The sequence below is a fragment of the Patagioenas fasciata genome, chromosome 3, assembly GCF_037038585.1.
Source record: "Patagioenas fasciata isolate bPatFas1 chromosome 3, bPatFas1.hap1, whole genome shotgun sequence".
NCBI lineage: Eukaryota > Metazoa > Chordata > Aves > Columbiformes > Columbidae > Patagioenas > Patagioenas fasciata.
The window spans coordinates 99064733-99078814 of NC_092522.1; the positions used below are offsets into that span (position 1 = coordinate 99064733).

At 36.1% G+C, this 14082-nt stretch overlaps 1 protein-coding gene across 2 annotated transcripts in view; it reads right to left on the bottom strand.

The window, feature by feature from the left end:
* Nucleotides 1–1756: 1756 nt before the first annotated feature.
* PRIM2 (DNA primase subunit 2) overlaps nucleotides 1757–14082 on the bottom strand; it is a 102396-nt gene continuing 90070 nt past the window's right edge. For both annotated transcript variants that reach the window (XM_071806936.1, XM_065834555.2), the window contains 2 exons: nucleotides 6650–6718; nucleotides 1757–2357 (listed from right to left, as the gene is read on the bottom strand). In XM_071806936.1, the coding sequence (XP_071663037.1) occupies nucleotides 2130–2357; nucleotides 6650–6718 (297 nt within the window). In that variant the 3' untranslated portion in view covers nucleotides 1757–2129. The remainder of the gene's footprint in view (nucleotides 2358–6649; nucleotides 6719–14082) is intronic.

Sequence of the window (14082 nt, forward strand, 5' to 3'; positions counted from 1 at the left end):
ATGTCCACTAAGGCACCTCCAGTTCAGTAACTCAAAATTAGAGGACAGCCACCACTTTGCAAGGACACTTCAAAACCCTAAGGCCAAGTTTCTCAACCACCCTATACAACTAGGGGACTTCCACACATCAGGTGGGGTGCTGCCAGGAGCTCAACCAACAGGAGAAACCAGGGCCACAGGTGTTCAGAACCCCTTGCTTGTTGGGCCCAGAACAACCACCACCCTGCAGGATCCAGAACACAGAGTCTTTGCTCAGGGTGCATTTCTACAAATCCTCTGAATAGGAGACATCCAAAAGAATAAGAGGTTTGGCAGTTCACACAAAGCAGTCGCTAAATAAATTAAGAATAATTCAAGGAAAAGAAAACGAACAGTGAATCCTGGCAGATCCTCTTCTAACAAGAAGACATGTTTTATTTTTAAAGCCTGGTGGTGTGCTAGCCCTGCACAAGTTCTGTACCCTTAAAGGTAGACTCTGCAGATGAGAAGACACAGACTTACAGTTAGTTAGTCCAAAAATCTTAACCATAATCAGTCTTTAGTCCAGTCACAATATTAATAGTCTAAATCAATTATTGTAGAGAAAATAAAACCTCTAACATAATACAACTAGCAAATTCTACATACTCACACCCTTTCCTGCGTCGACCCCTTGGTTCCACACACCTTTCCTCTGCCCCCTGGTGTCTTGGGATCAACAGCACATGGTTGGGGTCCCACGTTGTCTATCAGAAGCAGCAGGATACTGATGGTGAGGGGATCATTCATTCTTCTCTCGTGTCCACCTGAGGTAATATTACACATTTCCAAATATGTTCTACTCATGCTGTTCTTTCTTCATTGATCTGGCAATTCCACATGACACCCAAACATATACTGTGGTTTACTCATGTTATGTATTTGTTTTTAATTCTCCTATCCCTAAATATCTGTTTTGCGCAACTTTTCAGCTTGTATTTCTTTCAAGAGCAATTGCTTCAACACAAAACAACTACTTATCACTAGCTATTAGCTACAGAAATATAACAAAATTGTTATAAACATAGGCAGTACATCACCCAATTGTACAAAGTTAGGCTGTCATTTGACAGTTGCTTTTGCAGCTAAAACAAACGGTAAGATAAGTCCAGATCAATCAAGCTCAGTGAGTCTTCATACCAAGGTCTTGCAGAGTTAATACAAGTCACCAGCAATGACAATTCTGTGTTTCTGTGGTTACAGGGCTGTACCAGTAGCTAGGTCACTCTCCAGGGAAGGGGTAATGTTGTCTTGAAACCCCTGAAGCATCAGATAAAACGAAATTCAGGCTTTCCAAATCCATTGGAGAATAATGCAACAGCATGATATAAAAATACCAGCTCTACTTGGAGCTTCCACCCACCGCTCAGTGGCAGCTCTTCAAGTGGACGACATTTGTATGTCAGGAGACAGGTGGGATCCAGGTGACTCAAAGGTGCATTCAGATGGCTGTTTAGCTCAGCAGGACACAGAAGGCTCCAGCCATGATCACACATACTGAAAGCACTAAAACTGAAAAGGAATATATGCTAATATGATTTTAGCTTCTTCAAGATGAATCACTTGGTAGAGTGTCAGCTTTTTGGATTACTTTCTTACATACAGGTGTCTAAATTCTGTTTATTTTCTATTTCAAGCACCAAAACAAGCTCTCTGCCTTTAGCACTGAGGTACACAAATTAGGAAGCTGATTTCCCTCAGCTCCTCGTGTAGAAAAGAGACAGACTCCTCCAGAGGGTTTGATCATTTGCAGTTTATTTATTAGGAAGAAATATATAAAAGTGATGACAAAATGGGATAAAAATACTTAAACATTTTGAAGGAAACCAAAAAGTTGAGTCAGACAAAAATCAACTAATAATTGGGAAGGAAGTTTCATTTCCCATCCTTCAACATGCCATATGAAACAGTGTCCTACAGCAGCAAGAACAAGTACTGGATGCAATTACAGCTTCATTGTATTTCTTCAGCCTATTCAAAGCATTAAATAACTGTGTCTTCCAGGTAATGAAGTGCATACTCCTTAGTACAGGGACAAATTTGGCTAGAGAAGGGGAAAGAATGAAAGAAAACCAAACAAAATAAACAAACCAAACCACGAACACAGCTGCTTAGTCTTCAGTGAAGTATGCCTCCAGTCCCTCCAGTTCTGCATCAGTTGTTGTATTTGAAGAGGTGGGAGTAGAATTCGAATTCATGCTTTCCTGACTATTATTTTTTTGTTGAGTGTTTCCTGAATTACTGACTTCCTTCTTCGGTTCTCTACCACCACTTAATAGCTTTTGACTCTCTGTAAAATACTGATTAGGATGATTCAAAGAAAACCCAATGTCATCCACCTGCACATAAAAAGAAAGAAACAATAAATCATTATATTTATTTCAAAAATTCATTTTTTTCACATTCGAGAACAAATTAATTAGCAATTTAATAAGTTCCAATATTGTTGAAGAAAAAGGCATCGGTTTTTAAATACTGTCCCAGTAAACATTAGCAACATACAGAGTTACTTTCGTCACAAAGTTTTCTCCTTCATGTTAGAAATAAACCAACTGTTTTGGCGTATTCAAACAATATTTCACATTGTCTTTGCTGTAGTAAAGAAAATCCCAAGATATATAAAACAATATAAGTAAAATGGCATACCTTTACAGATGTAGGACAACTGAACCTACACCTTAAAACAGTATTTACCTACACAAAAGAGGGACTGAGACAGGTCTGGAGTGCAAATGACAGTAGAGAATAGTACTAAGTTGGAATAACTGCAAAAAATAAGTCCAGATGTTAAGTATCAGTGTGAAACTGTGAATGGAAATGGGTAGCTTCACCTCTCTGCCTGTTTTCTTCAGTAGTCACAAATGCAATAGCTACAAGGCAGAAGCTGAAGACAGACGCCCAACAGATCAAGCTTATCTCTGCTCCATCAGTGACAACATCAGCATCCTGAAATGCCACCAGATGCGCAGCCAATACCAAAGAACAAAGAGTCTTCAGCGGAAAATAATACAGAAAACTAGCAGAAGGTGCAGCATATCTTTACTGCTCCTTTCTACTTAGCAGGCACATTCTTTCTAACTCCGTACTTATTTGATAAATGAACATTCAATTAATGCTAATCAAATATTTCAACAAAGTTCATGCAAATACTAAGAATATTTTGAGAAAAAATCTGCTCTTAAATAATGTTGGAAAAATTCCCTAACCTGTGATACAATGAACCAAGGAAGACTAAAAGCCATGTACTGGTCATTTTCTGCTTTCACTGTCTTCCCTTTTTCCCAGAGGGATGTGGCCAATTCAAGCATAACAGGCAACTTTGCACATACACAGTGTCTCATGAGGACATGTACTGATTTATTATGCCAAAACCCATCAGTTTAGATTTCAGCCACTTGTGAAAAATCATAAAGCAGAGAATCAAGTTGCATTTTAAATGGAACCCTGATTCACTGCATTACCACCGCCTAGCTGAGCTCCATCAGAAAATGGCAACACATAGAACAAAAAAGCAATTCAGACATGAAGATGACATTAGCAACTACAGTAAGTGACCTTGCCCAAAAATCTTAAAACTAAGTGACAGGCGTAGCACACTAATTTGGCACTCAAAATAAAAGGCACAAAGAAAAAGAAAATAAAGAAGAAACCTGAAGCCACCACTGAATTTCATCTCAGTCTTATCTGGATGAGTTTTATCCAGCCAGCTTTCATCCATGTACCAATTTCCACTATGTGGGTACTAAATTACTTCTTTACACCAAAAAGGTTTAAAAATAAGTGATAGCTTTCCCAGAAGAAGCTTTTAATTAGTTCTACTTTTTTTTTACCTTAAAATCTCAGTTTTCTTCAGACCAATTTAAGGTTCATTTTTTAACTCTTCATTTTGTTCTAAACTCTTATCTCCCCAACAAATTGGAATAAGGTGTAGGAACAGCTCATCACGCACGTTTTCAGAGGCAATTGACAGTATCTGGCTAAAAGCTATTTACAGATTAGTTAAAATTGTAGTATGACTCCATGAACCCTATTTTAATTACAATAATTCTGCCCATTCATTTTATCACCTTTTTTGGAGAGCCTGAAGAGAGAAAGGGAAAGTTTTGTTCATCATTATCATCTTCATTTGTGATACATAAATGATTCGGTTCTGTGTAATTTTCAACAGGGTTCTCTGAACAAAAATATTCTGCTCTGGCTGCAAATACACAAGAAATTTGACCACAAAAATGGAAGTGAAGCATACCTAAATTTCTTGGCTTTTTTGTATTAGATTGCTCATGCTACTTTATATGGGTTTACAATGCTTTCAGGTAATACAGGTCAACACACATCAATTTTAAAAGCTGCATCATTAACTGAAACTTACTACCAGAGACAGATAAACTTGATTTCTCTAGCAGCTTTATCCATTTATACCTGTAAATCCATCTGGAATCCACTATGCCCAAAGAAAAATGTATTTTCTGTGCAGTCAAAAATTTAAGCTTATAACACATACTGATCCACATGAAAAGGCTTGTAACTTCAGCCAGAACTGTTCATTCCATCTAGCAGATGATACCAACACAAGACTTTCCTTGGATTCAACACATGGTGTACATACTGGTTTGCATAGAAACTTTGTTTTGTATTTCTGCTATAGTAAATATTGTTTTGAAAAAACCTGAAGCAATCCTGTTGTAGCTATAGTATCTTTGGGTTTTAACCAAGATCTTTTAAAATGCCAGCTGATAATGCTACCGCTGCTATTACAGAAAAAAACACACAGAGCAGCCATGGTGCTACAGTAAATTATATCAATTAATGATAGCACCTTTTAAAAAAAAAAAAAAAGTCCAGTGTTCCTGTGATTTGATCACAAAGGACTAAGAAAAATGGGGTTTGCATATGTTTTTAAATGAACTATTCAGAAGTGATTCTTCTGCACCAGAAAGTTTTCCATATGTAAGATCTAATTTACTTCTTAAAAATAGACAAGGATTGTAAAATATCAGTACTCAAAAATGTTTCAAGATAAATATTAATATATAAATAATCACCTGTTACAACTGTACCTATAACAAGCAACTAATACAGCAATTCATGTAAACAACAGTAACAACATTGGTTCCGGCCACAAGACAATGCGCTGGGCCCCACATATGATGGTTGCTTTCATTCTGTGGTTGTGAGATAGTGAAAGAAAGTTCAGGAGAGGTGTGCCATTAAAATTACTAAGCCCCGTTTACACAGAATATGCAGGCTGGTAACAAGTTTAGCAGTTAAATTCTCTGAAACACCTGCCTTCAGAAGCACGTTTCATTCAAGCTGCAGAAAGTGCCTTTCTGTGCGTTCTGGTTTCTCTCACAGAAGTAACAACTTAGCAGCAACAAAGCAGACAGATGACTGTCAGGGCAAGCAGCACACACAGATATTTATGTTACGAAAAGAGCAAAAAAACCCACTGCTTTTCAGAAATTTGCTCTAGAAGAATGGAAAGACAGTTTTCCTAAAACACAACAGACCTTTGACACTGTGCTGATTTATGCTTTGGTGAATGTTGACCTTGAGGTCTGCAGTCATCTCTTAGGAAAATATTATTTCTACTGACTTAGCCTTACATAGGGCATGTATTATCTAAATTTCCAATTATATATAATTTTGTACTTCCTGTTTTATCATTTTCTCAGATTGTAAGACAAAGTGTTCCTCTCTCATTACAGCTGCCAAAACAGCAGTGGATACAGAGTTCAGAGTATACCTTTACTATACATTCACGCATATGATTAATTGCTGGAAATCTGCCTAGACAAACACGTCCATTTAAATCAAATGTGAAAACCAGTGAGAACAAAAATCACAATGGTAAATGTCTCTGGGTGGGTCATCTAATCTTCATCCTGTCTTTAGCAAGACTACTCCATATTCTGATCTTTAAAAGGGATGTTTTAACTTTTTGAGTTGAGGAGAGAACAAAGGTATAAGACGGGCCATGCTCTACTGTCTTTCCTTCACAACAAAGAACCACTGCGAAAACTGGCTCTTTGAAGAAATCACATAAGAGATGGACTGCAGCCATTTGCTATCTCACAATTTTGTGCAGAATCCTACTTCAATATGTTACAGAAGCTTATGATTAAGCAAATGGGAAAGCTCTGAGAATGTTAATTTTGATTTAAAAAGTAGTCACACATGATCAAAGACATGAAAAAGTATCAAGTGAAAATTAACAATATTAACTATGTAAGTGCTGGAAGATAAGAGTTTCAGTTAAACTTGTTAGACCCATTTTGGTATTTTGTGATATATCTTAAAAACTTAAACAAGCTTACATAATGGTTTAAAACCCACAATTTGTTTAAAAATGGTTTAGTGAAAAAGTTAAATGGCTTGAGAGAATTCAAGAATATTGACATGTTCAGGAAGAAACCATAACCTTTTATTACATCTTCTAATGTTCAGGGTATTAATTACATCAATACATAAATGCAGAAAAATAAAAAATATTTGAGGTATATTTTAAATTATTAAATGAAAACTAACATGGCAAGAGAACTGCAAATGGTCTCTGGACTTCATGTATGGTTTCCAAGGCCTTCCTCAAGACAAAGACAGTGATTATAGTTTAACAAAACTAGTAGCTACTTACATCATGTGTCAACTCAAAGTACTTTTGACAGGCCAGCTGGTAATGCATACCCTTCACCAAATCCAGGATCTATACAGAAGGAGAAAAACATAACAGATTCAGAAGTAGCACATACACATCCTGTTGACACCATGACAAGGTGTTGCACAACAAGCTTGTATATACTTCATGGAACTTTGCAGGACATGGCACCTTTGACATGTGTGTATTCTACTAATAACTGACAACATTTATACATACTATAGTTCTTTAAAAATACACTGGCTACATTAAAAACAAGATAAAACCACAGCAAGATACGCTTGGTTCTTAAAATGTAATTTCAATACTCTTAACTTCAGAAATAAGTTGAATCTATATATTGGTAATATAATGGTGGCAGTTACTGTCAAACTATCATATAGCAACCTCTCCTCCATAATTGCAGACATAAATCTGGTAATTCAAGTGGCTGAAGCATGAAGCAATCAAGGACACAATTTGTATTTTTATTTTCCACATTAACAGTTCATGCAGATGCAGAATAAAATACTACTGTGCTCCCATCAAGAAAATGTAATGCAAATCCTTTGAACAAGTACCGGTGAGAGGGGAATGCTTTTACCCTCAATCAGATTTGTCGTTTTTGAAATGAAGTTATTTCTAGTCAAGCTCAGCAGAATATGTGAGTGAATAGGCTGTTTTGAACACCTTTTAGGAAAATCATGCCATCTCTTGTAAATACAATTTGCTTCCCAATCCTACTTCAGGTAATCTCTTCTGTGCTGCATAAAGTCCCATTCTTATCACCAGAATGCAATGCCGGTGGAAATTTTTTTAAAGTTTCATCACCTCCTCCCTCCTTTATATAATCAAAATGTATGCTCTCTCTGCTTATCAGAGAAAATTGCTGGAATTAAGAGACAGCCTCAGTGGAAGGAAAAATAGTTTTCAAATGTCAATTTCAAGCCCCTTTCCCAGGGTTGACCTTTATGTCAAACACAGCAATACACTCCAGCTTAAGTCCCTGCTGTACTCATTATTGGATGCCGCCTCGTATTTATTGACAGATGTATAAATAAATTACAATTGCTGAATGGATAAAAAACAGCAACACATTGCTAGGAAAGTACTTAGTCACATTGTTTCTCTGTAATAGCCCAAGTGATTACATTTCTATCCCTCTTGCCACCTCCTGTTAAATCTTCTGTAAAAGATCAAGGCCAAGGCCAACTAAGCAATAAAGACCGAAATCTGGCACTATCTCTGCGTGTGTGTATCTATTTTTTTTTTACCTCCTCCTTCCTTTGAAATTGACTGAAAATATTAGCATCATATTAAGTAGATAAGGAATGAAGAAAAATCATTTATTCTACATACTTCAATCACATACTGCCTTATGTTTTCCTCTGCGTCCCTCACTACAAAATCTATACCATGGAAAGGAGCTATCTCTGGTTTTAGGTAAAGGCAAACCAGGCTGTATGCATGCACTTTTTAAAAATGTATTTTTCATTGAATTTGTAGTAATCATCAGAAGACCTATATGTATGTTTGTGAGTTGAAAGAAGTGTTCTAATGTTCTTTAGCATTCAGACTTTTCAAACCTGAATTTTCCAGCTGAAACAAGTCAACTAATTTAATCTAGTTCATAAATACTTTAGGTTTTCTCAAAATTATTTTTCATCATATCAAGATTACACCTAATATAAATGAAAAGTTCTCTAAATTCAGGTGTAAATATACTTAAATTCTCAGAACCTTAAGTGAGCAAACAAAAATTTAAGTATGGACAAACTCTGAGTATAAACCCCAAAAGTTTAAAAGCATTGAGGTTCTCTTGTAATTTAAGAAAACATTCGAAACAGTTAACCAGTTAAAAGGTTAGTCATTCTGCAGCTTGTTTAACTTTTCAGTCACAGCAGCTTGATGGGTATTGCCCAGCTGCACTGCAGTTTCACCAAGGAACTTCTGTCCCGCTCCCCCTAGACTCCTCAGACTTCCCAGAGCAGCTGTTAAGTCAGCACACAGATTTTTCTGCTGTACTAAGAGACATATATATATATATATATATACATATATATATATAAAAGGTGGAGAACAGGTGTTAGAGGAACCTCCACCAATATTCTCCAGTGAATTCTGGCAACTAGGTCTTCACAGAGCTTCTTTTCCCTGACATTGATAGAGTGTTTCACAGAACAGAATCTTGACCAAAACAGACCAGAGACTTCCATCCAGCTTGTTAAATTTATTAAAGTATATGATTGCACTGGAAGTCATCATCTTACTCCTGCTCTCCATCCCATCACCTTCTCAACTTCGACTGGTTGGCTAATTTCAGTCAAATTTGACAGGCCAAGATGACAAGTTCCTACCTGTTGATTACAAGTTGTACTTGGGTAGAAAAGTCAAACCAACATCTGTGGCTTGTTCAGGGAAAAGCAGTTATGATTCAGCTCCTACCCATTCAGAGAGGCAGCCAAACTAGCACAGGTAACTTCTAACTGGCCATGACAGAGAGGACCAGATTCACCTTCTGCATATATGATGGGGCTGAGGAATAAGAGACAGATTAAACATACGCAAAGAGGAGCAGGTTTAGTAGATTAACTGGCTTTAATACGGAACAAGTTGCTAAGACAAAAAAAAGTTTAAAAATTGCAACAGAATGGAGGCCAGCTAGAAAGGAGTCCTCTGTGTGCAAGAAACTAACAATCCCCTATTTAAGCAAAACAGAATTATAATTCATAATAAACATTATCCTTCCTACTAGGTTTGTGCACATAATGAAAGCAAGCTTGCAGCTGGTTTTCACTAGCATTACCCAGAAACAGACCTCCACTCAAAACTATTGTAATTCACAGCAGCAACCTTTTGCCTCTATATATATTAAGACATTTACATTAAATTGCTTTATTTGCAAGGAAAGGTACATATTCAGGGACTCTTCTTGTTAGTTCTTCTGTGTCTTTTGTTTTGTTTCCATCTGCAACTTGCTTTTCTGATGCTGTTTTACTGACTACTAATGAGGTGAAGATGATGTTTGGCAGCTGTGTGTGTGTGCAGCCACCTGCTTTGTAGATCCTCAGCGCTCAAAAGCGCCGCAGGATAGTTTTATCTGCAATTATCCATTGTTATTTTCATATACTCAAAGTTAGTTTGCTTTATTTGAAATTCACAGAATTCACCTACATTTTCAAAACTAAAAACTTTTTACTATAGATTCAGTTAAGTATGACACATTTCTAACTTTATTTCAAAGGTGACTGAAGATACAATTGGGTGGAACTGCTGGAGCGGATCTGAACATAGTCCAGTTTTCTTCTGTTTTGGGCCACTTTGTGACCACCTCAGCATCAAGTCCTTATGACTGCTTTTGGATATTCCCTTTGTGTTTTAAACTGATTTTGAAGGTTTCACATTCATAACATACACGTGTAAATTTTCTCAGATTTAAGCTCTGTTTTCCCATAGGGACTCTCACTCACAGGCTACAAAATCATTGTTACAGCTTTGCCAGAGCTCCTGTTCCCTTTATACTCTTTTACTTGTCACCTGTAGTGAGGAGTACTTGACTGCACAGCGTTCAGTATGGCACACAGTAATATTTATGGTACCTCAAGAGATCAATTTCTCCCCTGCAATTTGCCTCACAACTGGCAAACAGGAAAATCTAATTGTCTTCTAGCATGCTTTATAAAGGTGTAAAAGAAAGAGGCAGTCATGATCTCAAAGGAGGTATTTTATTAATGTCTCTTAAAAATACCTGTATTTTTCCTCCATTTTTAATGTGTAGATTTTCTAGACTGAAGTTCTTATTTTATGTATGTCAGTAAGGTAATCATTATAAACGAAACAAAAGAGTAAGTGAATGAATGAAAAGAGTATGTCAGCATGTGCCCCATATTTGCTGCAGCAACCCCAGGCAGCTTATTAAATGAAGACAGACATCAATTTAAACTGAGTTAATCATTTTAAAAGGAAACAGGTCTAATGCTAAAATAGTTGGTTTCGTCTGCTTGGTTGTGAGCTATTTTTCAAAGTTTTATACAGTCGTCTGCTGAAAGTCAGTGGTGTGAACATCAAACATATTCCGTTTCCATGATTTCACATAGTTTTAAAAATGTACATTTTATGATTAGAAATTTTTTGGCTATTTTTCAGTGACACATTTTCATTTAACTGACAAATCCTGCATGAGTTTACAGTTGCCTATTTTAAAAGACAGTCATACCTGGTTTTAGATGATATATAACCCACATTACTCTCTTGCAATGCTGAGTCTAAGCCTGGACTGTTATCAAATATGAAAGCAAGCATCTCAAGTACTTCACAATTAAAAAAAGAAAAGTTACAATGTAAAAAAAGTAGTATTTGATTCATGTATGTTTTAAGTTTCCAATCTGTTTCAAGAACAATGAGGTGAAATATTTTTATTTCATGTTACTGTGTTATCTGTTTTCTCATCCTGATCTGTGTTCATCCCTCTTCTTTTTGTGTACTTTTTTATTTCCCTTCTATATAAAAAAATTAAGTGGTTTAGTACACCATAAATTGAAGCTGCTGAAGTATGAAGACACAGCCCCTAATTCTGTCCACTCATCCCTGCCATCTGAAAATGAACCTCATTCCTCCTCACCTTCTGCAGGTAAGTTTATAGTTGGATATTTTTTTTTCATCTATTTTACCACGCAGTCCTAAGGCCAGCATAAGGAAAGGAACGGGAACTCACCAGGACAGAAATGTCTTCCACACCAGCCGGGCCCATTTAGACTAATTAACTGCTCATGGACCTCAAGTCCGAGATTTCACTACTGAATTTCAGTATTTCTAAATCGGACACACTGAAATGAATGTCATTCATCACTTTAGCCACAGTAAAAAAAAAAAAAAAAAAGCATTTAAACTCTATTTTTTGTATTGTTTGTTCTAAAAGGTACATTTGACTGAGCACTGGTATGGGTTGCCCAGAGAGGTTGTGGTGACTTCATCCCTGGTGACAGCCAAATTCCATTTGGGCATGGCCCTGGGCACCCAGCCCTAGATGACCCTCGTTGCACCAAGGAGTTTGACAAGAAAACCTCCAGAAGCAGCTTCCAACCATATTGTCATTCAATAATAAACAGTCTCAATAGCACCTGACCGTACATTTGTATTACGTCCTTTAGGTGATTAGACATATATTTTCTAGTTCAATCATCTACCTTATGTACTTTCAACTGTGTTCTATGTATAATAAAATCTATGCACAAACCCTAAAACTCTTCTGTATTCTTACAGTTTTTATTATCAAGCAGGTTAGCTGTGCTTCTCAACGTGTTTCTGTTTCTTTCTTCCTTCTCTCAAGTTTTCTTTCACCATGTTTTTTTGATTGTTTGTTTGTTTTGCTCTCACAAGCCCATTTACCAGTCACTAGTCAACGTACACATTTTTTTCCTTACCCATACTTAATTCAGATTTTTGAACAGTCTACTCTTATTTAATCACCTACAGCCTCTTTAGCATTATAATCTCAGCTGACAATAGCCAGATATAACTCGTCATTTGTAGTACTTGTTTCCACTTATCAGCAACAAGCTGAAGATTTGGAAAATTAGTCTGGAATACTGTAACTCACGTTTTAAAAATAATTAGTTTTAAGCTGCGTCATGTTAGGATGTCATGTCATTGTAAGATGTTAAAGCCATGTCCTGTTAATACTGTTCAGCACTCTACCCGTTGATGGTTTCAGTAATATTAATAGTAACACCCAAGCACTAATAAAACACACACACAAAAACTCACCGGGGTTGACAGAAAAGGTGTGAATTTTAACATCAGAAAAGAAGGCTTAGTATTGGCTGGTTAAATTTGTGATTGTATTTGTTCAGCTTACATGCAAAAGTAGTCCTAGTGAAATCAATGAGCATGTTCAAGCTTTAAAAGTAAACCAAAGACAAGACAACTGAACAAGGCACACATTGTGGCTGGGAAACCATAGAAATGTAGTGCCAAAATATAGGGTTTGCAGAGTCAGCCAGAGAAAGTATAATATCAGATAAAACAGGGAAGACATACTCCTAACACACAACTATTACTCTTAAAATAATGGAAAAGCTGAATGCAGTCTCCTATCGATAAATGTTCCCCATCTATAGAAAACGTGGAAATTTTCAGACAAATCTACACTAGAGTGTCACAAAGATTTATCTTCACTATGATGTTTCCTTGAATAATCATACTTTTTAGATTGACATTGTCCACTTCGAAAGATTTAATGATTTTAAAGCATTTACAGGTTTTGATGTATAACAGTAACTGAGAGATTTTGCATAGTGAACAAGGGGTCTGAGTCTGAATGACGTACAATTTCTGGATTCAAAGTCTAACACTTCTAAAAAATTCTTGACAGAAAATGTGTAAGGGTGCCCTGGTTTACAATTTGAGTTTTAACTAGTTAATTTGTGGTGGGATGTTTTCTCTGGTAAAAGCTCGCAAAATCTGTGTTCTAAGTAAAAGTGTGAATTTGATGAAAAGGGCTAATAAATATCAAGTGCCATATTACATCTTGATCAATTAAATATTTGTTCTAGCCACAAGTCAAAAAAAGACAAAATTCAAAATTGGAATTGCTGGAAGAAATTTTAAGGAACTTTTATGTACCGAATTTCACTATAATTATAAAATGGGTATCACAGACGTTTTGGCTATATCATGAATATAAATTGTTCTTGTATTTTTATTTCCATTTTATATATTTTCACAATAAATACTAACTTAATGAAATATCTCTTATTTAATCACTTAGTAAAAGACCTCTTACTTAAACAGTACTTGCTACTATCTAATCTGAGCTTACAAAAGTACTACCACAAATATGACTGATGTTAGGGCTGAATTCTTTAGCTGTAAGGGAAAATATTTTTACAGCCAGCAATGATCTAAAACTTTTCTAATATTAGATCATCAGAAGAGAGAGTGTGGGTTGTCTTTTATTTTTCCACTGTGGTGTGTTTTGGGTTTTGGTTTTTTTGCTGGTTTTGGAGTATTTTGTTTGGTGTTCTGTTTCTTTTTCCATTCATGGAAACATATAGCTATACCAGAGACCTAGGCACAGATTGGCTTATTTATTTCTCCCACAACACTAAAGTTGTTAGAGAACATTGGCCGCAGTTCAAAGGCACAATCAACAGCTTTAATTTAATCCAATTTGGGGAAAAAAGCAGTTTTTTAAATGAAGAGAACAATTCTACTAGAAAGAACATTCTTCTGAAGTTATCTACTGCTCATTTACATAAGCATTTTTCCCTAAAGAAAAACTAGTAATTGGAGCAAATACAAAAAGGATGAGTCTTAGACTCTCTACTTCTCTTGACTGTAGAACCAGAAATTTTTACTACCTTTTTCTTTTATTACTGCAATCGAAGTGAATTGGAAAATAGGTAATTTCTCCAAGAAAGCTTTCAGAAACA